At 37.9% G+C, this 27,083-nt stretch overlaps 1 protein-coding gene across 9 annotated transcripts in view; it reads right to left on the bottom strand.

Moving 5' to 3' along the window:
- PIAS2 (protein inhibitor of activated STAT 2) overlaps window positions 1-27,083 on the bottom strand; it is an 85,660-nt gene that overhangs the window by 8,130 nt on the left and 50,447 nt on the right. For 5 of the 9 annotated variants that reach the window (XM_045850469.1, XM_045850466.1, XM_045850468.1 and 2 more), the window contains 5 exons: window positions 25,659-25,792; window positions 22,001-22,172; window positions 14,070-14,209; window positions 8,945-8,982; window positions 5,525-6,088 (listed from right to left, as the gene is read on the bottom strand). In XM_045850469.1, the coding sequence (XP_045706425.1) occupies window positions 5,906-6,088; window positions 8,945-8,982; window positions 14,070-14,209; window positions 22,001-22,172; window positions 25,659-25,792 (667 nt within the window). In that variant the 3' untranslated portion in view covers window positions 5,525-5,905. Of the gene's footprint in view, window positions 1-5,524; window positions 6,089-8,944; window positions 8,983-12,025; window positions 12,139-14,069; window positions 14,210-22,000; window positions 22,173-25,658; window positions 25,793-27,083 lie in introns of those variants that run through there. The other 4 variants (XM_045850474.1, XM_045850467.1, XM_045850475.1 and 1 more) reach the window with 4 other exon arrangements.

The raw sequence follows: 27,083 nt of genomic DNA on the forward strand, positions 1-27,083 counted from the left end.
GGGGTGCAAGGATATGTTCAAGGCTGTGATGATGGAGCAAAGCTGAACTAGTAGAGAAAACAAGAGGTGAAATGGCCATAGGGAGTTTCTTGGAAGATAATGTTGTAGGTGAGATAACCAACCGTCTCACAAGCCATGCTGCGGGGTGGACCATCCATAAGAATGAGGACACTGAGAATACCACCATCACTCAGGAAGTGAAACCTTCAACAAGTCAAATGGAGTGATAGGGTGGCTTGGTAACAGCAGCTGATAGAACCTCTTGGCATGGGCTGCAAAGGGGCAGATTTTTGTCAGAGGCCTTGGGAGAAGTTTAGAAATTATGATAGAAAGGGCAGCAACCACCACCTCAAGATACGTGGAATATGAGCATAGACCACACCTGGAGAGCAAGACGTGGTCGCACTTCAGGCGACAACCAAATTTGTCATGAAAAGGTTGAGATGCAGCCAAGCATGGTTTAGGGAGGAGAGCATAGTCAACTGGGCATGACCAGAATACGTGCAGAATGAAGACGAGTAAAGGTAAAAATGGAAGACGTGGAAAATTTGCACTTCTTTAGACTGCAGCAAAAAGATGAGTTTCTTATCAAACTTACCATTGTCCCCCCACAAGACTAATGGCCATTTCAGCTGCCTCCTGCCTCTGCAAATGGCACCATTATCCCGGTTGTTCAGGCTTGAGAAATGGACTCAGCTTTTACACCTACATCCACACAGCCACTGAATCTCGAGCATTCCTTTGACCCCAGTACCCACTCCCTTCCTTTTTCCAGTGCCCACGTCTGAAGTGAGTTCTCATAATTTATGTCTAGGTTCTCTTATCTGTCTCCTAAGTGGCACACCTAATTAATGCCACTCCGGTTTAGTTAGAGGGCTTTTTAGACCCCCAAGTCCACTGCGACACTCACCTACATGTTTCTTCATTTGTAAAATGGGCACACCACCACTCTCCTTTGAAGTGCTACTGTAAGGACCAAGGCATTTTTGTAAAGTTCTTAGCACATTTTGTGTTAGATAAGGACCTTGATTTTTGATAACTTGATTATAAACCCTTTGAAGTCTGGGACCAGATCATTTATACTACGGAATCCCACATACACTTACAAAACATACTGAATAAATATTTGTTGAGTGGTTTGATGAAGGCCGAAACAAGAGGATATTCTATTTTATAACACCATACTTCACTAACCTTCATTTAAAAAAGGTATGCTTTGAGAATTCAAAGTAAGCTTTAAAAGCCACTCAGAAATAAAAAGCAGTTGGGAAATAATCCATGTGGTATGCTAACCAAGAAATGAACGAACACCTGAAGACAGCGATCTGTTCTTCTTTCCCCACAGCTGCCCTCAGAACGAACACCAAGGCCTGACTGGGCACATCCAAGAACACGAAGTGAACTAAACCAAGCTCGGCCCAGCTATATTGTTCCATCCTCACCACATTTCAGGTTTGGGTTGGACTGCCTTTGGCTCAGAGGGTCCTACCGGCTTTGGGGAGCTCAGAAAGGCCAAATGGAGCCTACGGGAAGAGCAAAAGAGAGAGCTGGCTACTAACGGCTGGCCATAGGCACGAACGATTTTTGTGTCAGTATTTTCTAACTAAGACTGGAAAATGTAGTCTGGCAAGGGGCTACTTCACAGTGCAAATAAAACTACAAAAAAAATCACTGGGACATCTACACATGGGTGTTTGTGGAACACGTCAGATACATGTGAAAGTGAGAAAGCCCAGGAAAACCGCAGCTGACCACCTCCAAGTCAGTTAGCCCAGCCCAGCAGGGTCAGAGGGCAGAGGGCTTAGTTCAGACACCTACAGAGAGGTTAAGCTATGCATGTTCCCAGAATACACAGCCAGACAGCTCTTCTCATACCACATGTTTGGAGTATAAATTAGTATATCCACTTGCAAAGGCAACATGAAGCAAGAACTACAAAATGTTCATAACCTCGACCCAGAGATTCACCTCTAGGAATTTTTCCTAAAGAGTTATACACAAAGACACTCAACTGTAACATGAGATGCAATCTAAACTGTCCAACAGGGAAAGCACTGTGAACCATGGCACACTCCATGGAATATCATGCAACTAATCAAGGCTGACAGCTTTTAATGACATGGAATTGTGTCTTCAGATTGAGAATCAAACCAAGACACAAATCATACCAAGAATCAGTAAAATTATGTAAAAACAAGCAAAGTAGCAGAGAAGCTAGCAAGAAATATGCAAAAATACTCAAGTGCTTTCTCCCCACCCCAGGTGACAGAATTACAGGCAATTATTTTTCCTTATACTTTTCTGTGTTGTCCAAATTTTCCATAATGAGAATGCATAACTGTGTTAAATGAAACAAAAACATCATTGAATCAGACAAGCATTAAAGAAGAATGAACATTTCTATATAGCTTTATTTGTTTCTGCTAGGAACTGGTGTGGTTCCTAGCAACAACAACAAAAAATGTTTATAAACCAATCATTTATTTGACAGTAGCATCAGACTCTTAAAAAAGCAGAGGAATTCTTAAGTCTTTTCCACAAGTTTCACCATATTACTATAAAACTGTAGCAAAAAGCTGGTCAATCAGATTGAGCTGTTAATCACCCATCTCCACGACTGTGAGCTCCCGCGTCACATGGATCCAGGGCCACTACATACAATGTTAAACCCAAGTTTAAATGGCACACTGCTCTACATTTTCCCAGATGAAAAGAGAATGAGGAAAATAAAGGTGTTTACTTAAAAAAGAATAAAATGAAACCGTCAAATGCTTTTTGACCAACTGGGGGCTACAAATGAATGGCATATCTGAGACTTAAACTAATGCTTTGTAAAAATCAACTTTAAAAAGACGAAATGTAACTAGTAAAGACTTTATTGGCAGAAGGAAGACAGACAACCAGTCACTAAATCCTAAGTGTCCAGGACTGGTCTGAAGGCAGAACGTCTGCAAGGTCTGAATCTCAAAGTCGGAACAGTCTCTGGGGAACACTTCACCTAAAACGCAACATCTTACTTTTCTTCAAACTCCTGAAGATTCTACCCTAAGGGAAACTTGTTTTATACCAAGAGTTACAAATCAATTTATTCATATTCGGAATTTCTAATCATGGTATTTGCATTCTAGCTTTCCTGAAACACATTAGATAAGCGCCGTAGAACCTAAATTTACCTCTACTGCTCCATTAGGCCTTTATAACTGTCCTGGGACCAAATGCCGGGTATTTACACCTTCTGAGCAGAAATGGAAGTAAAATCCTAAAGAGGCTCACCTAAGGGTCAGAAAGTTAGTGGATGTAAGCAGACCTTAGGCATGAAGCTATACGCAGCACCAAGTACACTGTCAGGAGTTGCCAAAGCAAGAAAAGCCCTTAACATTTCTATGGGAGTAAAGATAACAACAAGGGGTGGCAGGTGTCTTTAAGAGACTGGTGACTGCAGATCCTTTTCTTAAACAGAATACTCTACATAATCACCGGTCGGCTGACATCTAAGCAACAGTTAAGACGACCTCCTCTGAAACTGCCTTATACTTGGTTAAACAGAAAGTCTGGGCTAGCAAAACCAACTGCTAAAAACTGAGGGTCCTGGTGAAAATACTTAGTGACCACACTGAGAAAGGGATAATGGCTTAATAACCATGCCGTTATCATAAGGCCAAAGGCATAAAGAAAAGTGCTCATCTTCCAAGATACATGGGCAAAACCCCAATTTTAAGATTATAAACTTAAATGATTTTTAAAAAATGTTAAGTCACCTGCATGAGATAAATTAAAAATGTGTATGTAATTTAAGTGGGAAGCACCAAAACGAACACTAAAGCTGTTCACATGAAACATCAAAAAGGAAACAAATCACAACTACAAAAGCAGAGGTATCCATTACAAGAACCAAGAAAATAAACTAATTTCTATTAATATTTTCATTTACCTTATAAAAACTCTGTTGGTTAAATTGGGGAGGGGAGTCTCTGAGAATCTGAAGGGTAACAAAATGATAACAAATATACTTCATTTCTTTATTAACAAATTATATCACACAAATCAGGTTACTTTTTCTATCTGAATACAGAGTTAACAGAAATTACATCTGTATTTAAAGCAGCAACATAAAATTTTACCATGAAGAAATTCTGTGTCTGGACCAAAAGACTAGAACATGGACTGGAAATCTAGTGACAAGCTAGAACTGGCAACTGTGGCACAACTACTGCGGGTTTATCAGGTGAGGGGACGCTGGAGTCAAAGGGATGTTACAGGAAATCACACGGACGTCAGTCAGTACAAAAGGTACACACAGGCCGTGGCAACTCAAGGAGGGGTAACACCCGAGCACTCGACATGTCAGCTCCCTGGAGTTGCACCAACCCTGAAGTCAAGGGTCTCTGAGATTCCAACTGAAACTGATACTCTTCATCTGGGCACTTGAGCCTGAGAATCAGTTAGGTTAGTCGTTTTACAAAAAGGGCTTTATCTTTAAAATAGAGACAGATTGGGGAGAGAAAGCTAAGCACTGGGAAAGTATTAACACCTTGAGAACTCGAAAACTATTTAGGAAGCCAAACGAAGCAAAAGAAAATACGGAAGTTAAATGAAAATGTTTCTCTAAGGGTAGAATTCAGTTTCTTGAGGGATTTAAAATAAAATGCACACTATCAGACAGTGGTTTTCAAAGTGGGGTTCAGGCTCATCCTCCTACCCACACTTCTTTATTTAAATTCAGACTTTCCTAATTCTGTTTTGTCTTTAGTGATTTCAGGAAGGATTTCCCTTTAAAAAAGAAAAAGGAAATCTGATGCCATCCCTATCTCTTGCTATTTGCTTTTTCTTTCAATATAATCAGAGATCTAAAACATATATTTTGGTCAGTGTTATGAAAATGTGAAAAGTTTCAAAAAAACTTGAATATTATTCTATAAAGTACATGGGCAAAAGAAGTTCTTAGAAACAAGTTAAACTTTGTTATTTCCACTTCCCCCAAATCTGTTCTTCCACTGCCTCCAAGTTCTCAATACTTTTGGATGGTACGAACACAGTTCTAACACACACTCCAGCCACCTTACTCCAAAAACATTTCCTTCAATGGCCGCATAGAATTCTTTTTGAAAAGGCAAGCCCAAAATTTATAGAAATCCCTACAATGAAATGTTCAATTACCAAAAACCACACACACACGGTGTCAGGGCAGAATCTGTGTAGTGTTCTTCAACATACTCGCTAATACAGAGCAGCCGAATCCTAGAACTTCTCTCTGTATTCAGTAGCAAACAATATCAAAGTGTAAACGACAACCAGGGAAAAAAATGTGTTAACACAAAGGCCATTTTCTTTGATGGAATCAGGAAGAAAACTGGAACTGCAGAAGAAAAGTGGAACCCAAGCTTTGGCCACTTATCAAGACTTCATCAGTTCAACGGAAGAGACCAAATCTCCACGTTAGGGACTCATTTGGCAAGCTTAATTTCTTTCCATATATTTTTCCTTCACATCAGGTTAAACAAACTTTGCTGTCATTTCAGAATCATTGATTACATCTTTTTTTTTAATTAGAAAAAAGTTTACTTGAACATTTACATGATTTTATTGCTGTTTATTACAACCCAAAATATGTTTAACTGATTTGCAGAATCCATCCAGTAACATGAAACTGAAATCCATCTCCCAGGAAGGTACAGTTATGGCTGAACGCATCTGATGCTGAGAACACAGCATGAATAAGAAAGTCTTGTGTGTCATTTGGTTCTTGCTGCAGTCATCTGTGTTCATCTCTCAGAAAGCAAAAGAATCCATTTGACGTTTTAATAAATATCAAAGTAATTGTTATAAAAAAAATAGCTTCCATGGACCCGAGATCCAAGAAAGAGCAGTTTTGATGAATGATTCCTAGAACTGAGTGAGTCCTCCTTTAGTCCAATGAGATGATGTCAGGAATGTTACCTCCACTGCTGGTTATGACCCCTGTCTCACTCCTGTTGCTGGATGAACTAACATGAGCACTGCTCTCATGGGGGCTGGTGGTGGTGACAGACGTACTGCTTGCTGTTAAGGGTGAGGTGAGACTATCCAAAAACATAGGAGGACAGTACTGCTTGAAACAAACAATGATGCCGATGAGGAAGAGGCTACATTGATTTTAAATAAAGAAACTAGAAATTGTTAATATGCACAAGTGAGAGCCACATTATTTAAATCCCAATGGGATTTAAAATTTTCTCAAAACTTCCCATCTTTGGATGGAAGGTGGCATGAATTTAGCTATTTCACATTACTTAGTGAATGTAGCATATTCTTGACTCTCTCAGAATTTGTAGAATTTGTTGACCAAAAATATAGGAACAATTACAAAAATGTCAACAGCATTTAATAATAAATACAGGCTCTATAATCATGATTCGTAATTAATCTCAAAAAGATTTTGCTCACTGAATGTATTTACACCAGGTTTAAATCACACTGCACAAGGCTAGTAAATACTTAGTTTTAATGGTATTGAGCAAAAATGCCAATGCAAAATTCAAGAATTCTTTCAAAATTTAGTGTCAATCAGATCATTTAGGAATAATGTTCAGACTGATCAGCTAAATAGTGGCATTTGACTCCTTTGTACATACATGTAACAATACCTGTATAACTCCGAGGCATCATTCATCCTAAAGTAGACGCAGGGTAGCTAACTACCACGTGATGCTCAGAACAGAGCATTATCTCACGTAATCACAAAATTTCAGAATAAATCTTAAAGTAGATCTAATCTAATCTTGACACCACTCTGTAAGAGTTTGTATTTGTTTCCTTACCAGCTTGTTTGCCGATTCCTAAACAGATTCAAACCTCAGTTTAATACTCCAGTGCTGACCAAGAGGGAGAGAGACAGACGAGAGCTCAAAGCTTTATTTTATACAATCGCAGAATATTTTGTGGAAGAAATTGCACTGAGTTTAGTAAAATAAGTGAGGTCCAGTATATACAAGAGATATCCTAAGTTTATCTTCAGATAGTATGAGAGATCAGTAAGGAAATCTAATCAATGTTATCAATTCTATATTCAGCTGTAACTAGAGATACAAAGCTACAGAACAGGAATTTAAAACTGGGGCTGTTCAGATTACATGCTCTTCAAAAAAATATGGGAATGGCAGCCCCAGGTTTAAGCTGGTAGTCAGTGGAAGAAAAACTAAAATTCAGGCTGCCTTTCAAAAAAGTAATTTAATGTTTAAGATAAATAACAGTTTTGGTTCATCAATAAAATGAATGCCAAGGGGATATTGGTTAAGGGGAAAAATGAATAGTTCTTAAAGAGTTCTAAAAAAAAGCTTAACTCTTAGGTAGTAAACTGTTCTAAAAGCAAATTGATTTCCTACTTTCCACTATAATTGCAGAAAGCAGCTGGGAAAAAAGCCAAACACTTCCATTTTATTTCCTCTACTTCTCAGGCAAATATGACTGCCCCTTAGTAAAAAGGTCCTCTACTCCATCTATAAAAATGAGTGCTAGACACCATGGTACTGCCTTGCTGCTGCAGGCTCTGTGCCCTGCATTTCTGTGATCATCGGGTTGCAGCCCTTTTCCTCTAACTCCAAACCCTCGTGTGTGATCGACACAGCTGCGCAGGGGCAAAAGGGGGCAATATGGAGGTGAACTATAACAAATCTAAAGATTCTAAGAAAAACTAAAGGCACAACCTCACCCTTCTATTGGCTTACAATCAATTTAGCCTAACACTAAGCATGTCAAGTAACACTATGAATGAGCACCCTCTATGTTCCAAGATAATTTTTTAAGGGTGGTTCATATAAAAAAAAAAAGAAAACTCAGTAACATTTTAAGCCTGAAGAATTCTTTTCCTAGAATACAGAGGTACTTTTTGCCATAGATAGAATCTACTGATGTCACAAAGTCAACTCAGGGTGAAAAGAAATTCTTCATTCTACACACATTAACTGGGACCCAGATTTCCGGTTTTGGCCCTGGCTGGTGTGGCTCAGTGGACTGAGTGTCAGCCTGGGTACATGTACAGTCAGGGCACATGCCTGGGTTGCAGTCCAGGTCCCCAGTCAGGGGTGTGCAAGAGGCAGCCAATCTTTGTTTCTCTCACACATTGATGTTTCTCTCCCTCTCTCTCTCCCTCCTTTCCCCTTGCTCTAAAAATAAATAAATAAAAATCTTTTAAAAAATTCCGGTTTTGTGATCAGATACATAGCCGTCAAACAGGAGGTCATACAAGACCTGCAGTTAGTTGATTCTGAGCAGCCTAGGAAACAGTGCTCCGTGTCCTTCCTCTGTTCCTTTCCTACTTTCATCACATCTTTCAAAGCCCCGTCCTCTGTCTCACTTTCCCCTCTGGCTTCCCCAGGCCTCTGCCTCCTCTGTCCTGACCTGCTATAAGCCTGTCAGTGGAGGGTGTGCTCACTGCAGGTCTTTGAGTTGGGACTCAGGGACACCGGGATTCGTTATCTCTGACGGAGAAAGCAGGGATAATTGGTTTGCAGCAACTTTAGGTTGGGGCGTCCCCAAAGTCTGAATCTGATTGCCTTTATAGACAAGGAAGAATAAAGATAATGATTCAAGTCAGTTTAATCAGCTTTAGCTATTTTCTCTGTATAGAACAAGTGTTTAAATTTCTGTGAAGTTTTAGCTTCTTATCATCTGGCAGTGCTTTCCCTCATTTGAACCACTCAAATGCTTATAATTATTGCCAACTGGTTATTAAACAGAATAAAATATAATTAAAAATTCAGGTATTAAGGCCAAAACATCATAAATTGAAAAAAAGCAGTTTTATTTATCCAAATAAAACTCTGAAATATTTATATAGTACTTTCTTTCCATCAATGTAAATAACTGAAAGTTGACTGTCCTGATTTTATGCAACTGGTCATTTTTAGTTAGTATGATATAAGCAACAATCAAATACAAATTAGTTGCTTAAATTCAGGATACATACCTGGGGATCAACGGGAATAAGGGAAAGAAAATCCAAACCTAAAACAAAAATGCTTTGTTAATAGTTGTCTCATATTTTGGAGACAAGAATTATTTCCCAAAATCATTTTATATTTATCATAAATCATAAAACATTTGGGGCAAGTGCTTACCATTCTGCAATAAGAAGGTTCTATACCAGAAGGAGTGATATTCAATGTGTAAAAACCCCCAAAATGAACATACTGTATTATGCTGTGTATAATGCACCCTTTTGTGCCCAAATGTTTGAGGGAAAGTAAGGATGTGCATTTACATGGGTAGTACCTGAAATACCTTGTATCTGTTCTTGTGTTTTGTAGTTATCTGTTACATGAAATTTCTTGTACCATACTATGTTCAAAAATAAATGCTAAAATTCCTTTAAAACACAAAACACAAGTATCTAAATATATATGAATAAAATATTGAATTAAAAACTTAAAACAAAATTTTTCCTTAAAGTTTGGGCCAAAAATGTGGGTCTGCATTATACATGGCAAAATATGGTGTTTCCCGACAAAACATCCGGAAAAATCACCTTCCAGAGACTTAGAGGGAGGAGTCCAAAAATTTCCGGAGTAGGACTAGTTAAAACAAACATTTCTTTGCTTCATCACTTAACAGAATGAAAAGCAATAAAAACGAGGAGGTAGTAATGTGAACATGAACCATAAAAAATAAATAAATACTTAGGCTCTTGAGATACTTCACATTTATTTTTTTAGAAATATACCACAGTGCGCTTCACCTGAAACACTGCTCCTCACACAGAGGTCGGTTTCACGGAACCTCTCTGGTCCTCATCCCCACGGGAGCAGCACACAGCTCTGCGCGAAGCAAGCACCTGTTCGTTTCCGCTCACTAACAAGCTAATCTTATCCAGGCTTACTGGGTTAAAAGCCAATGCTATTTTCTAAACTAAAGATGGAAGAGTCTCCAATTAAGCTTTAGATACAGGAACGTGGAAAAGGCTGCCCAGTAAAATACCATTGTGAAGCATTATAGTTATAATAATAAATAATTAAAAAACTTCATGTCTGAAGAATAAACTTTCAAGAAAGTTCCCCTAGATGTCAGTTTGACTAAATTTCAAAATATAAAATAAAACAAAACAAATAAAAAACATACTAAGTATAAGTCACTAAGACAGGTCAGTTGTTATTCAATTCTATAAATTTTTATTTGTTGGCACTCAATGTCATCTTAAATAATCATACAGAGTACAAGTCTGATACTGGACTATTACTCAAAATAGGAAATATTAGTAGGAATGTTATTTAAAACACTGAATAACCAAAATGAATAATTTATAACTCAACATTTTAATTATAGGTAGCCCCTTATAAATCCCTAAGTAAGGTGTGATTAAAAATATCCAGTGATAGGAAACTGGATAGGTAGCACCAATCATTGAAGAAAAAAAATCATTCTGTTTCTAAAACATGTAAAATAAGGTTGATGTGATTTTTTATTTTGTGTGCCTGTCACTATATAGTACAGTAGGGTTTGTGCCAACAATGGACAAAAGGGACCACAACGGACTGTTCCAACCTCGTCCCCATTAAATTGGCCATTTGAGGTGGCATTACCTCCATGAGCAGGGTTTCTTCGCACATTAATGATCTTGTTCAGTAAATCCTTTCTCTGCTTCTGCTGAACACTAATTCAAAATCTGTCTAACACTTATAACTCCAAAAAGTTTTATGTATTCAACATCTCCATTATTGACTAAGTCACAAAGATACTTTACTGGCATGTCATTGAACTAATTGGCTCAATTTTATTACTTTTATTTTGCTTCTAATGGTGTAACATTTTTCTTTTTGTAATAACTTCTGCTTTTACAGTTTATTTAATTTTATACGTTCAATTACTTTGAATGTTTGTTGAATCACTCAGTTCACTTGAATAACAAACTTATTTTATAAAGCTAAAAGTACTGTTTTCTCTGTTGGAATATCTGTACTGAGGCCAAGTTCATTCAAAAATACTTATTTTCTAAATGTTTAACTATTCCCACTTCAAAACTTCAATTTATATCAAAACACAGGCTTGATGTAATTTTTCAAACTGTTTTTGCAGCTCTAGCACTGAAGGCCACCCATTGAGGTGCCAAGACTTATTTTCATTTTCTCAATTCCCAGCTCTTCAGACCTACTGTAATTCTTTATTTCATGTGTGCCTTTGTGTGTGTGTGTGTCAATACATATATAACATTTGGATTATATACATATATTACGTACACACACACACAGCCTATTGATTTAACAGGTTCACTTCATCTGTCTCCTTTGACACCTCATCCAGGGATCACTGAAAATGGTGACTCACATGATGCATAGTAAAACACCTAGACAGAGTTCTAAAATTCGGGTTGAAATTCTAGGTTATCTCCCCAGCATTACACAGATACTGGCTATACAAAATTAAAAAATGTTCTAATGTAAATATTTCTCACTAAAACTATTTTTTCCTCAAACACCATCACTAAAATTTGATATACTATGTCAGATGTTATTCCTTCTAATAAACTTTGTTATCAAAGTCCTGCATTTTACCTTTTAAGTAGACTATTAAAGCTCATATAGTTGAAGTTTCATGAATATTAATTACTGTTACTTCCTTGTCTTGTGAGTTTAGAAAAAATGTGTTTTTTTCTATTTCAACCTAAGTTTCAAATTCAACTAGTTTATACTGGTATCTATTTATGCCCTCCTAACTATTTCATGGTTGAAAATGCACTCAATTATCTTTAACTAAAAAGCAGGCCGTGTTAAAAATTCTGATGGTACATTCTAAACATCTGTTCTATTAACATTGATAAAACTGTAGCTTTTAGATTTTAAATGTCTTTAAGTGAAACTGACTCTACATGTCTTATTAATAACAACACATTTTCCTTACTTTAGCCGGGAACTTACAAAACATGATTGCTACATAATTAAATAGGTAAATGTTTAGCACTTTCAAGTTTTAATGACACAACTCTTGAGCACCATTCACCCCTGACAATATGTCACTAGTCATAAGGCAGTCATATTTTTTCTTGAAATAATCAAGCTGTTTTCCACTCCACAAATACAAATTATGTTTTATTTTGAATTCACTCTTGCACAGTATCAGAAGACGTTCCAAGCTGCGGTTCATTATTAATATCATTTCTTCTTTGTTCCCCTGCAGATTCAGAAGATTCATGTTTATGATGTTTAAAAGGAATGTTAAGAAATGTATTAAAACTCTGTCATCTCTCCATTCTTGGTGTTTTATTTAATATATTATTATAAATGATTAAATTTATAGTTATCAGCTCTGTACAGTATGACTAATTACATAAAATTATGCACAAAAATAAATTACTAATTACAAAAGAGCACATTAACAATAATACCAAAGGAAAAAAAACTAAGCTATTTAGATTTAGTAACTGCCACATGATTCACAGATGACAATAAACTGGTAATTCTTATAAAGTACAATAGATTCTATTCTATTCAGTTTATCAACTGGTAGAAAGCATTTCAACATTTTAATAACCAGTATCAATATATTGGTTTATATTGGCTAAACATCTACCCTGAATATTAGCCTCAGTTCCTTAATATCGGGCTTGAAATGAATACTACAAAAAATACAATTAACATATTTTACCATATCTTTCTCAAATATGCACATTTTATAGTCTCAATTTATGCCTGAATTTTGAAAAACTGTAAATTTTCTAAAGTTTTAACAATTCATCCAGAATCACATATTTGAAAACTAACAGAGCAGATGATTTGTAAATGGTGTCTGCTATACTGTTGGATGGTCAGGGTCACTTTAGTAAATGGAACATTTATCATCTTTTTTTCAGGATCAATTTTTAATTCAAAGTCTTTAGGAAACAAATCCTTCTGAAATGTTTGTTAATAACATATACTAAGATGATGTGTGGACACTCTTCAACTTCACTTAAAATCAACCAAGATTAAAGCAAAATATGGCAGTTAAGAATTAAGAATCTCCAAGTTTCTGTCTCTCATATCAACCATAAAACCTCAACTGTCTATTACTTTAGCATCAAGTTTTGTATACAACAAATACTTTTTAATTGGTGATAGGTGGGCTTACAATAAAGTTTTTAAAAATACCAATTCCGAAAGTACATATAGACTAAACATATGTCAGGCAAAACGCATTTAAAATTTTTTCACGGATACTATTTGTAGTCTATTCTTTTCCATTAAATTTTATCTGAATTGGGCCAGGTAACACAACTATCAACTATTTCAAACAACATGAATTTTGCCCAACAGAATATATATGGTTCTTAAAATAAAGATCTAAGAGGAATAAGAATAAATGATAGGTCAAAATTAACTTCAGAAATCTAGACAAGAGAATTAACCACCTAGGGAGGGCACTGCATCACACTAAAAGTGCCCTTCAGAGAGAAGCGAAGTCATGAGTATGAAGAGGCACCGGTTTTAACTTGCTCACATCTGACACACAAAAAGTGTCAGCAAAAACAACAACTATACAGAGAGGAAAGAAGAGTTTTGGTGGGGAGGGTTTAAATTTATAATGTGGCCTGGGTTGCACAAGTCATGGTATTAAGGTAGTCCAGGCAGCCTTGAATATTTTAAACGTTGAGTTACTATACATGTAAAAGACATCCCCAAATATTAAGCAGTGCTCTAGGGAAACAGCTGGTAGATACCATTTTCACAGGGGAAAAAATCCACAGGGGAAAGCCGTAGGCAATACTCACTCCACAAAAGTTGTGATGGGCTACTAAGAACAGTATGAAAAAATATTCTCTCCCTAATCTGTGAAGCTTGCATAATAAACCAAGGAAAAGTCTCTGAGTACCAATTCTCGATGAGCGGAAATAAATTTTATGTATTTCCTATTATCCTACTATATTTCTATCATCAGGAATCTACAGACTGCTCTTTAGTTAAAATGACCGGAACTGACTATGATATATTAAAACAGATACTACCTTTACATGAAGCTTTCAAACTTCCTTAGCATTTCTATCTAAAATTTTTAAACTATTTGCTCCAAAGATTAAGACTAAAAATGATGAAACTTGATAGAAAAAAAAAACGCTCTCCACATACCTGGCAAATCCGATGACATGCTCGATATCGGCGTGTGGTGGAACGGCACTGAGTAGTCTGTCAATGAGGGCGGCATAGCGGCGGGGTCGACCGAAGTCACACTGGGCACCCTTACCGAAGACGGCTGGTACATGAGCACCCTGTTCCAAACGGCACGGGGAGTTACAGACTATCCGGCTGTCAGTTCACGAGAGAGAAGGGCTGCACTACTGCGCCTTCTCGGGGGTACATCAGCACTAAGTTTCAGCACAACTATGTGGCAGCTACTCCTACACAGCACTTTTGTTAACGGGCTTCATTTTAAAATGAACTCACGTGGGCTCTCAGTAGCAGCTGTGAGGTAAGAGCGAGTCAGCAATAAAATACAATGTACAGTGCTGGAGTGACAGACAAAATGTTCATCCGCAAATAGAAATATTCTTTGAATATGTTCTTATTAATGTGTATAACATATGTGGATATTAGTTGTTTTATTTATAAAAACCTTTAGAAATAAAATAGAGGAATCCTAAGATTTGATTTAAATCAGGGCAATTTCATGAGTGAAGCTACATCCTCTAGTTCAACCAGAATTTCATCTATCTAACTTGAACTGTGTTAATTATTAGCACTCTTACCTAGAAATCACCTAAGCAAAGAAAGCCATTTGTAAAGCCTGCCAACTTGATGAAAATAAGCAGTAAATAGAAATTAAAATGACTACTCAGGATTTAAGATGTAATATCCAGAAAGAAAATGTTGGCTACCATAATACTACCTACTCTTCTAAGAGAGTTTATGACTTTAAAATTAAACGCATATTAAGAAACACTTTACAAATGACATTATATATAATACTTTAAATAATTATAACTTTATAATTTCAAGAAGCAGTATAATTAAGCATTTTTAAAGTTCAGAAATAAAAAGAGACAATTTTGCCTTCTTCCTATTTAACCTTCATTTTGTCTTTGCTCAGGGTAAACAATTAGCTGCTGAGTTTCATAACGCCACCCAAGGATGACAAGAAGAAAGGTGCCATTAGCCGAGAAAGACGAAGACCCCGTGAACAATCTGGGGGCAAGGCTAAAAGAACTGGTTCCAAAGGCAAAGTTTGGGGCAAGCACAATAACCTAGTCTTGTGTGATAAAGCCAAATACGACACACTCCATAAACTTAGCACTCCGGCTGTTATCTCTGAGACATGCAGGCCCAGTCCCTTGGCCAGGGCAGCCCTTCAGGAGCTCCTCAGTACAGGACCTAGTAAACCGGGTTCGAAGCACAAAGTTCAAGTGATTTACACCTGAAGTACCAAAGCTGGGGATGCCCCAGCTGCAGTAAAGATTCATAAACAGATCTCACCAACTATACATTTTGAAAAATAAAACTTTATTAAATAAGTGGGTGAGTCTGGGGACATGGGAACATTAGGCTGGCATCCCACAGTGCTGCCAGAAACTGCAAGCTTTGTGAGAGGCTTAGAATTCTGTAGCTGGGAGGGACCACAACAAAGGTGAAGAAAGTAAAACCAACAGAAACTTAAAGTAGGACCACAGTCACAAAGCTAGACTGAGACAACAACACGGACCTCCAGGTGTCCTTTCTCTTGGTCGAAACACTTCCTGTTATTGCTCAGATTATTAAATACTAAGTAACAATAAGCAATGACACAGCTGCATGGCACTCATCATACCCTACAAACAACTAACAACTTTTTCGTAAGTTCAATGTAAATCTCAAACCACTTAAATAATCACAATCTATTTAGACACTGGAATCGTTCTAAAACTAATTTGCATTCTGACAGGAGGATAATGTCTAGCTATTATTCTGCAGTATATAAAAAATATGGATGTCACCAGAAAAGGTGCAAAGTGAAACCTTCCTGAGAGTACATATACGATTGCGGTGGCAATTGAGTCAGTCTCAAAAAGTGAATAAACAGCATAGGTCAGAGTTCATAAATCTTAAAAACAGATCCATTTAGGAGACACAGGAAATATACTATGTTTGAGACAATAAGCTTGGCATTTCAAAAGCATTTTCCAGAGGGAGGTGAAGACAGAAGGAAGTGATCTTCCAAAGAGCATCTCCTTAAGCTTAGAATCAGAAGGTTTCTTGGCCTCCAATGGTATCTGCAGACCTAACATCACAAGCAGGAGGTAAAAATGTTGGAAAAGGCAGGCTATGGAGGGGGAAAGAGAGAACTTGGGATTAGACCAAATAAATTATATTGTATTAAAGTACATATTTTCTGGAGGTTTGAAAAAAAAAAGTCATCCTCTATAGGAATGAAAGTAAAAGAACAGGAAATTGCCAAAAGTCGTTTCAAATTACACATGATCCTATTTCCCACACAGGAGTGCCTATCAGAAATTGAGGGAGGGGGCATTAAGACCAGAAGAGAAATGGGTATGTTAGTGCTGAGAAGTTTAAAAAGTGGCTTTAACTATTCTGGCTGCCTCACAGTATTAATATTTTAATTGTATTTTTTAAATATTTAAGAGGCAAGTTTTTGAAGACATATAGATACAGGGGAGGGCAAAAGTAGGTTTACAGTTTGAATGGAAAATAATACAATAATTAATAAGTAATAATATAATAATAAACTGTTTCATGTATTCACAACTGTAAGCCTGCTTTTGATCCACCCTGTATATATACAAACACACAATACATACACACGTACAAGATTTCATTTATTTTAAAAAGTTCCTACTTGCCCTGGCTGGTGTGGCTCAGTGGACTGAGGGCCGCCCTGTGAACCAAAGGGTTCCTGGTTAGATTCCCAGTCAGGGCACATGCCTGGGTTGCAGGCCAGGTCCCCAGTAGGGGATGTGTGAGAGGCAACCACACACTGATGTTTCTCTCCTCTCTTTCTCCCTCCCTGCTCTCTAAAAATAAATAAATAAATTCTTTAAAAAAAAAGTTCCTACTTAAAAGTACATTTTAATCTATTACTTTAGTTCTGACACAAAAAGAAACTAATTAAGAAAATGCTCAGGTTTATAAGAAAAAAAATCCTGCCCGCCTTTCCTCCTGCTGCCCCTTTTCTTCTTTTCATAGATCACAGTGAAGACTTCCTTTTGTCTTGATCCTGAATTGACTGTTCAACTTGGATCACATTTACCGGAAACAACAACAAATTCACTTTCCTCCCCCAACCCTTCACTTGTATCAGAGGGGTCAGAGCAACACACTGTCACCACAGCCACATACAATTAGTGCATATGTTCTCGTAGCATGAAACTTTGCTCTGAATGACACTAACATCCCTTGTTTCTACAATACAAAATGTCAACTGTTAAAACCACGTGAAAATGTCAAAATCCAGCAAGGGTAGAAATTATTAAATCAACATCTAAAACATCAGCAAATCTCTGAAAAACTAAACTTCACTATAAATAATTCCAATTACCTGAACTGCGCAACCATTAACACAAATTCATCTTTGTATAGACTGGGTAAAACTGGTCATTTGTTAGTATTGTCAAATTGTGTACTAAACATTTTTGTTTTAGTCAAATTCTTGTAAGGACCACTTTCAGAAAGGTGAATGATTCTAATGTCAATGCAAACCCCCCCACCTCCCCCGGGGTTATAGATACGGAATAACAGAGAACCTGGAGAAGTGTCAACAGCTATGCCTTATGGAACTGGGAGTGCAGAAGTATGATGCAATAAAATAATGAAAAGTTGTAAAAAGCTTTTACCATTTGTTACTGCCTCCTCATAGAATTGGCAAATACACAGGCATATGTACATCTACATCATCAATGTGTACTTATGTATTTTATGGCTTTATGCACATATCACAGCACAAAGGTAAAACAGCTGGAATGCTGCCAGACAGCCAGTGTTAGTATTCAAGACTGTGTACTGGATCACCGAGTTAATCATATTTGGCCCAGGCTAAAACACCTAAAAATGGATTAACAATTCAAAAACTTGTGGAACTGTTATCCATAAGCCTGAAATTCACCATGTGCTCCCTCCCACTTTTATGACCATAACAAATTTAAAAAGAGCCCTGACCAGGTGGCTCAGTTGGTTGGAGCATCATCCTGTACCAAGGGTGTCCAACTGCACAGGTAGCATGTGGTCCAGGATGGCTATGAATGCAGCCCAACATAAAACTGTCAATTTACTTAAAATAGTTGTTTTGCTCCTCAGTTTTCTTTAGTGTTTGTGTATTTAATGTGTGGCCCAAGGCAACTGCTCTTCTTCCAGTGTGGCTTAGAAATGCTAAAAGTTTAGACACCTGTACCAAAAGGTTGTGGGTTCGTTTCCCAGTCAGGCACACACCAAGGTCGCAGGTTTGATCCTTGGTCAGGGCATGTAGGGGAGGCAATAGATTGATGTTTCTCTCTCTCAAATCAATAAACATATCCTCAGGTGAGGATTAAAAAATTATATATACATGTATGTTAAATTTTGCAACCAATTCCTAATGATCCTTAATCCAGACAAATACATATTTATCTCTATTCTTTGTTTCCTACCTTTAGAATAACTCCTTTTAATGACAAAGCAACATTCCATTTCCAGGAAATGAGGGAGGGGTATAATCCTTAAAATTATCTCTTGCTGTAGAAAAATATCAGAGGTTTTCTAAAATCTCTTAAATTAAGGTGCCAGTTTCTTCTGAGGTATTGCACAACTGCATTTAAGGACTATGGTAGGTATGCAAGGGAGAGGTTAGAAAGATTACCATCAAAATGTTAACAGTGGTTATCTCTAGGCAGAGTGTTTTTTTTTAATTTTTGGTGCTCTGTAAAATTGTAACTTTTATTAAAACAATACCTCTTAAAAATAACTGCTCACAAAATTTCTAGACTGTAACTTAAAATAAGTGTTCCTGGGTTTTCATCTCCTGTTCTTTCTGATTTGCTTGCTATCACTGACTAGGAAATTCAGCAAAGGAAAACCATAAAACTCCTAGGTGCTGAGCCAAAAGACAGGGAGTGACAAAATGATGTCAGTGACTTAGTGAATGCCTTTCCACCATCTGTTAAAGTGACTACGCAGTCACCAGAGGAAAAGGGGGGTGAGGTGAGGTAAAAGAGAGTACGGAGGGACAAATGATGATCAGGAACAAAAGCAGTAAGAGGTGAAAGGGATTCGAGGTGGTACAACCACAGCATGAGTCTCCCCTGAGACACCGGGGCAGCTGGCACCCACGCCAGCGTAACACGAAACAGTAATTTTAGCACAAAATGCCGACTATCTTAGCGTTCAGAAAACTCCAGCTTTCCCATGCCTCTTTCCTCCACTGGCCTTTGGTCAAATATTATGATAAAGAACAAAATTGGTCCAGTCAACGTCTCCCTTTTAACAACTATGTGATAGCTCTCACACAGTCTCTTCTCCTGGTTTGACCGGTTCAGTCCTTAGACCCGCCATCCGTCACGCTGCGGCCCCACTTTCACCACCCTGTTCCCCAACTCTGACCACTCGAATTTGTTAATACCCTCCCTGATGACTGGCACTGACCCAAATGGTCTAAATGAAAGTCACCTAACCCCAAATTCAACAAAACTGGCATGTATGTGTATCCTGGACACTATACTTCTTTTATTAATGCAGCCTAAGGACCAATCTGCTTGAGCGGTGAAGCCACTCAAACCATTAAGTGAATTCTGACATTTCAAAAAGTTTCTATGAAGAATGGCTGTAACGTACTGAACGCCCTTCTGCCATCTGTGAAAATGACTGTGCAGGCACCAGAGGAGAAGGGGTGAGGTGAGGTAAAAGCGTGCGGAGGGACAAATGGTGATCGAAGGAAACTCGACTTGGGGTGGTAAACAGACAACACAATATGGAGATGCTGTATTACAGAACCATGTCCCTGAAACCTGTATGACCTTATTAACCAATGTCATTTAAATAAACTCAATTTAAAAAAGTAAAAAATAAAAATATAAATATACTCATTCTTAAGACAAAATCCATTTTATCAATATACTTCCTAATAATAAGCATTCCTGGATAAACCTTACTTAGTGGTAATGGATGTCACTCATATATATAATTAAATGATTTCCAAAGATTGAGTTCAAAATTTCCACTGATCTCCCTAAATGTGAGCTGTCTCATAAGTTTTTCTGTATGGCTGTGAATGTGTGAATCTAGTTTGGCTACTATGAGTTATACTGACTTAATGGAATGAGACGGGCAGTTGCAATTTTTGTGTGTTGCTGGTTTAGTCACAAATTTCCACCTTATATTTACAAGGTTAGCTTTTGTTTCCTTTTAACCTACACGAGGAGTCTTACATCTACCTATTTCCACGGTAGCTAAGCATGGGAGTGAACCATCCTTATTCCTCTGAAGCCGTTTCAAATAGTCACCCAATGTGTATTCCATTCCTCCAGTTTCACGTCCTTACCAAACACTGGTAAAAATGTGCTAAAGGACCAACAAACAGAAGACCCTTATACGGCATGCCACCAGAGACAACCTCCAAAACCACATCAATTCACGAGTCGGCATCACTGGGTACAACACTTCCATCTGGTGTGAGCCCATCTCACATAGTACCGTGAAACCTGTGTTTGTTCAGCATATTCTAAAGGATATCACTGGAAAGTCAACTATGAAAATACTACATATAAGTATTCATATCCCTATGATTCTCTACTCGAATAAACTTCAGAATTTTATTTATTTTTTATTTAACATTTAAATTATGGAAGTGCCTGAAAAAGGAGAAATAAATGATCAGTATTCTAGAAAAACCTCACTTGAAATCTTCTTACTTTCTGTTCCACTAAAAGCAAACTAACAAACAAACAGCCTTCTGATTAAATGGGTAAAAAATATGCACCCTTACTGCAACGTGTAAATCATATCTATAAACAGAAGCCTTTTAATAGTGAAGGCAGCACAAAAGGCTTAACTCTCCTGGTTACAAAAGTAAATATAAGTCAAGAATGCTGCGAAAACACACTGAGAATACAATTCCAGCTCTATTAAAAAGTCAAGAACAGGCAAACTTACAAAGATGAAAAGAAGACAGTGGCTAGTCTAGATCTGGGGTGTAAATGGGGACTAACTGCAAATGCACGGGAGAGAAGTTGACTGGGTGTTGTGCACAGTCTGCAATTTAACCGTGGTGACGACAGCACAACTCTATGAAGTTACTAACTGTGCAACCGCACACTGAAGATGGAAGGATTTTGTTCCTTCGGGGTAAATAAAGTATACCCCGATAAAGCCATTAGGAAAAAATTCGTGCACTGGGAGGCCAAAAAGACCACACTGAAGAATGTGTCATGGGATGTCAAGAGAACTCTCTGCCACTTTCTTTCAGGTTTCAAAATCTTTAAGAAACACCTACTGCTAAATACTCAAACCTGTCACTTACAGGTCTGTAATGGCTCCTGCCAGATGAATCATAAAGAATACATACTAGAAGGCATTTAACTTGCCCCAATTTTGCCCTGGAGAGGGTAAGAAGGAAAGGCAACCTTTACTGAGAAACTGCCATGTGACTAACACTGGGGCTGAGCTCTTTCATTATGATATTGAAACCTGAAAATAATCTCATGAGGTAGGCATTTTTTAATCCCATTTCACAGAACAAAAAAAGGGAAGCTCAGGCAACTTGAGTATTTCATCTAACATCACAGGAAGATTAAGCAACAGTCTCAAAATTGGAAACCACATCTGTAGGATTCCTAATTCCACACTCCATTACACTAGATTTCTTCCTGCTGGTCTGTGATGCCAAATTTGCTACTTAAATGAAATACTTACACATGAGGAGATTTCAACTCCCACTTTCCAGAGATGGGAATATTTTCTTTATCAAAATATGGGAAATCTCTCAACTGAACTGAAGACAAATTAAAATAGCCTTCTATGATTATGCAACTCTCAAAGAGACATTTATAAATCTATCCCAATAACAGTTTTAAGTGTAATAAATAGTGAACTATAAATTAACAAACCCTTTGGTTGGGCTGCTTTGTGTTTCTGACATAAAGATGCACTTCCTTTTGGCAGGAGGGTCTTCCTCTTCATCGGAAGAGCTTTCTATTGTTAGGTCAATAACGTCCACTTTCTTCTTGCTTGCCTCATTGGCGACAGTCACTGAACAAGGCTTACTGAGGACACTTGGACCTGCGTGTATAGGGAACAGAGAAAAAAAAAAGGAAAAAACTCAAAGGTGTGACAGACTCTAGCCATAGGGGTGTTAACTGTGCAGCATGTCTGGGAGAACACACAGTAATAAAGCCATATACCCTGTCCTATGGAAAGAGACCAACTCCCTAACTCCAGACATCTGTCTGTAAAACGACTACTCACCTGAGGAGATAGGATGAGCTCTGTGCCTTGACAGAGAGCCAAGAGCATCCTTCACACATGTTCTTAGTTATCGCTCTGGTACTACCCATGGATTTGCACATGTCCTGCTGCTCACTCTGTCTCTGCAAGCAAGCAGTCACTTTATAGACAGATGTCTAGAATTAGAGGGCTGATCTCCAGCCATGAAGAATACATTGTTCACTGACTGTGAATTCAGGCACATGGTGGGCAGTGTTCAGTCAGAATCAGAAACTTCCATTCTAGCAAAGCAATGGCGCTCATGCCAAAGAATGGATGGGCTCTTCTTCACCATGAGCCAGAACTTGATAAAAATTTTCACCTTGAAAAAACCCCCCCAAACTTCTCATCTGTTATTCAGATATTTAAAACTTTTCTTATCAATTATCTACTAATCACCTAGGTTCTCCTTTCTGCACACTCTGATGGTCTCATATACTGTATGTTAACTCATTTCATGGAATGCATATTATGCCCTGCCATCTATTTAGTAGCAAATAAATGCTAGTCAATAATAGAAAAGCAGCAGCAACTAATTGACTAAATCACTATTTTTCCTCAAAGATGAGGGAAACCTTGATCAGTCCATCCACAGGTTCCGTAATAATCACAGGAAAATGATAAATATTGACATTAATCCTTTACTTTTCCTCTCTTCTTACTCTGAACAATGGTTATGCATTACACTGTTACAACATCAAATACAGTCAGCACAGACCTCAAATGCAGTGAGTAGACTATGTCAGATAAAAAGAAACTTTTAGGTTAGCATATAGGTTTCAAACACTCAAACTGCCCTTAGTTTCCCTACTCACTGTGGACAGGTGCAGGAATTGAAGGCTGAATATACATCCTAAGTAACCAAGGCAATGGTAAAATGCCTTCGCGCTTTTGTTAGCCACCCACCTGTGACCATCGCCCTCTACGGTCCATTAATGGATGAAGTAGCCTCCCTAACCACACTTCTACCTGGGGTTCCCTCAACAGGTACTCTAAAAACAATTCTGAAAAACAGTTTATACACATGTCATTTATAACTTTATTTTGTTACAAACACCATATATTAAAACAATTTAGACGATTATTTCATTTACTTTTATATGAAAAATACTTATGAAAAGGCTGATTATGACTTCCAGCCAAGGAGACGTACTCTGCCTCCTTGCACAACCAAAAGAAGGGCAACAACAATTTGAAAACAAAAAAACCACCAGTGCTGACAGAAAACTGAACTGTATGGAAGTCTCACAACCAAGGAGTTAAAGTAGACACATTCATCCAGACAGGCAGAAAAAACAGAGTCAGGGAGCCAGGACGGAGAAGGCTCATGGCAGGGCAGCTGGCAGACCCAGGGCGTGGGGTGGCAGTGGGCAAACCCAGCGAGGCAGTGGATTGTGGATGGGCACGGCATGCAAGGCGGCTGGCAGGTCCAGTGGTCCCACATTCGCTCGCATATCAACTAGGTGAAACTGGGGAACAAGACGGACCGTGCAACCCAGGGTCCCAGTGTGGGGAAATAAAGCCTCAAAACACCAATTGAAAACACCTGTGGGGGTTGAGGTGCCGGGAGAAACTCCCAGCCTCACAGAGAGTTCGTTGGGGAAACCCACAGAGTCCTAGAACGTACACAAGCCCACCCACCCAGGAATTAGTACCAGAAGGGCCCAGTTTGCTTGGGGAAGCAGGGGAAGTGACTGAAATATGGCAGAGAGTGGAGCAAGCGCCACTGTTCCCTCTCGGACCCCTCCCCTACAAATAGCGTCATAACCCAGCAACTGGGTTACCCCGCCCGGGTGAAAACGTTCAGGCTCTGGCCCTACTATGTAACAGGTGCATCAAGACAAAAAAATACAAACAAACCAAAAACGGCCCAAACAAAAGAAGAGATCAAAGCTCCAGAAGAAATACGACTAAGTGACGAACACAGCACCAACCTACCAGATGCACAGTTCAAAACACTGGTTATCAGGATGTTCACAGAATTGGTTAAATTTGGTCACAAATTAGATGAAAAATGAAGGCTACACTAAGTAAAATAAAGGAAAATGTACAGGGAACCAATAGTGATGGGAAGGAAACTGGGACTCAAATCAATGGAGTGGACCAGAAGGAAGAAAGAAACATCCAATCAGAGAAGAAAAGAAGAAACAGATTCAAAAAAGTGAGGAGAGACTTTGGAACCTCCAGGACATCTTTAAATGTTCCAACACCCGAATTATAGGGGCACCAGAAGGAGAAGAGGAAGAGCAACAAGTGGAAAAGTTATTTGAAAAAATAATAAAGGAGAACTTCCCCATTTTGGCTAAGGAAACAGACTTCCAGGAAGTCCAGAGAGTCCCAAAGAAGTTGGATCCAAAGAAAAACACACCAAGGCACATCATAATTACCTTAGCCAAGATTAAAATGAAGGAGAGAATCCTAGAAGCAGCAAGACAAAAGGAGACAGTTACCTACAAAGGAGTTCCCATAAGACTGTCAGCTGATTTCTCAAAAGAGACCTTGCAGACAAGAAGGGGCTGGAAAGAAGTATTTCAAGTCATGAAAGGCAAGGACCTACATCCAAAATTGCTCTATCCAGCAAAGCTTTCCTTTAGAATGGAAGGGCAGATAAAGTGCTTCTCAGATAAGGTCAAGTTACAGGAGTTCATCATCACCAAGCCCTTATTATATGAAATGTTAAAGGGACTTATTTAGGAAAAAGATAAAAAACATGTACAGTAAAATGACAGCAAACTCACAATAATTAACAACCACACCTAAAATAAAAACAAACTAGGCAAACAACTAGAATAGGAACAGAACCACAGAAATGGAGATCACATGGAGGGTTATCAACAGGGGAGTGGGAGGAGCAGAGAGGGGGAAAAGGTACAGAGAATACGTAGCATAGATGGTAGGTAGAAAATAGAGGAAGGGTAAGAACAGTATGGGAAATGTTCTACCAAAGAACATATGCATGACCCATGGATATCAACTAAAGGGGGGGAATATGGGTGGGAGAGGAGGCAGGGGAGTGAAGGGGGGAAATGGGACAACTGTAATAGCATAATCAATAAAACATATTTTTTAAAAAGACTGATTGATTATAAGATGGTGTAAACTTTGGCACATTTCTTAAGGAAAGAATAAAAATCAGTTGGGCGAATTACATATGTAACAGATGATCAAAAGATAAAGCTAGCAAACTGAGCTCCACACGTAGGTCTAGCGGCCAACGTTAACAGTAAAGACAATGCTGTGCGAGTTTTACTGCTTTGCTCTCTGGCGCCATTCTGCACATACTTTCTATTTTTGTGCACGGCTGGCTGGATACTTTCATAGCTTCTCTCTTCGGTCTCATTGGACACCAAGAGCCATCTTCTTGGAATTTGATCTCATCCACATCAGAACAGTCATTGAGAATTTCCATAAAAAGCCTATAAAGCAATCAAGCACATAAATGTCATTAGTGGCTTTGTTCAAAGGGGAAACTGTAACAAAGAAATACTACCTTGGAGACAAAAGTGATGATATCTAACTTGAGTTTTGTTTCTTTTGGCATTTAAATACTCCAGACTTTAGGACAAGTAGTATACCCCCTTCCTCCTAGATTTTAGATCTTCAATGGGCAATAAAAATGTGAACTGACTTACTGGATCATCTAAAAAATAATGGCTAAACAGAAATAGACACCAGGAGCCTCCCAACAGAGATTGGCAGTAAAGGGCAACCTTGAACACAACACATAAAATATACATAAGCAAACAAAATGTTATGAAAATTCTATAAGCTTATTATCAAGGAAAAAGGTTCATAGGGGTGTGGAATAAAAGAAGAAACAGAGGTATGTCTCAATAAATTTAAAATAACTCAGCATACAAGTTATATACAGTGTTTCTTGTATCTTATCTTCATCAATAAATGTCTCTATTTTTTATATTATATGGCTGGACACCTTCTGGACAGAGTTCATATATTAAGAAGAAATGTGATAAAACAAATATGGGAGAATCTTAACAACTGACCACCTCAGTCAAAGTTACACAGGACACTCTTTGTGCAACTTCTCTGTAAGTTCACAATCATTTCAAAATAAGTTAAAAAGATTTAAAAAGTAAAAATCCAGTAAAGTTAAAGTTTATATTGAGAAAAGTGAAAGACTCATTCACTCTTCATTGCTTCATTCGTCTAACTGTAATACTCTTTTAAAACATAATTATACTTCTAGTACATATATATCATGCAATTTTTATAAAGTATATTTTAAAAAGGGTATCTCATTTATTAATAATTACTTATATCATTTTCCTTAATTCTCAGACATGTAGTATGATATGAAAGATAATGCTTAAGTGTTCGGACTCCGGAGTCAGAAAAACCTGGGTGTGCATCCCAGTTCTGAACTTACCAGCTACGTGACATAATTCTATCTACCCTATCGCCTGCTCTGTCTGCATTTTTGCAGAAACCCTAGTTGCTCTTCACAAAGTTCTAGCAAAATAACGTCACAAAGTAGACCATCCCCCCTTTTGTACAAGCTGTGAAATAAGACTTTGGGAAGCAAAAAGAAAAGGAAACTACTCTCCCTCTTGCCCCCAACAGAAATCATAAAGATAAAACTTCCACTACCCACAGTTTAAAAATAAGGCTGAGTATAATTAAGTATAAAGCAGAAAACACAAACATCTGGACTTTATGCTACAGGACATTTTATATGAGGCTGTAATG

The sequence above is a fragment of the Phyllostomus hastatus genome, unplaced genomic scaffold (assembly GCF_019186645.2).
Source record: "Phyllostomus hastatus isolate PE091 unplaced genomic scaffold, TTU_PhHast_1.1 phas_contig_80, whole genome shotgun sequence".
Taxonomy (NCBI): Eukaryota; Metazoa; Chordata; class Mammalia; order Chiroptera; family Phyllostomidae; genus Phyllostomus; species Phyllostomus hastatus.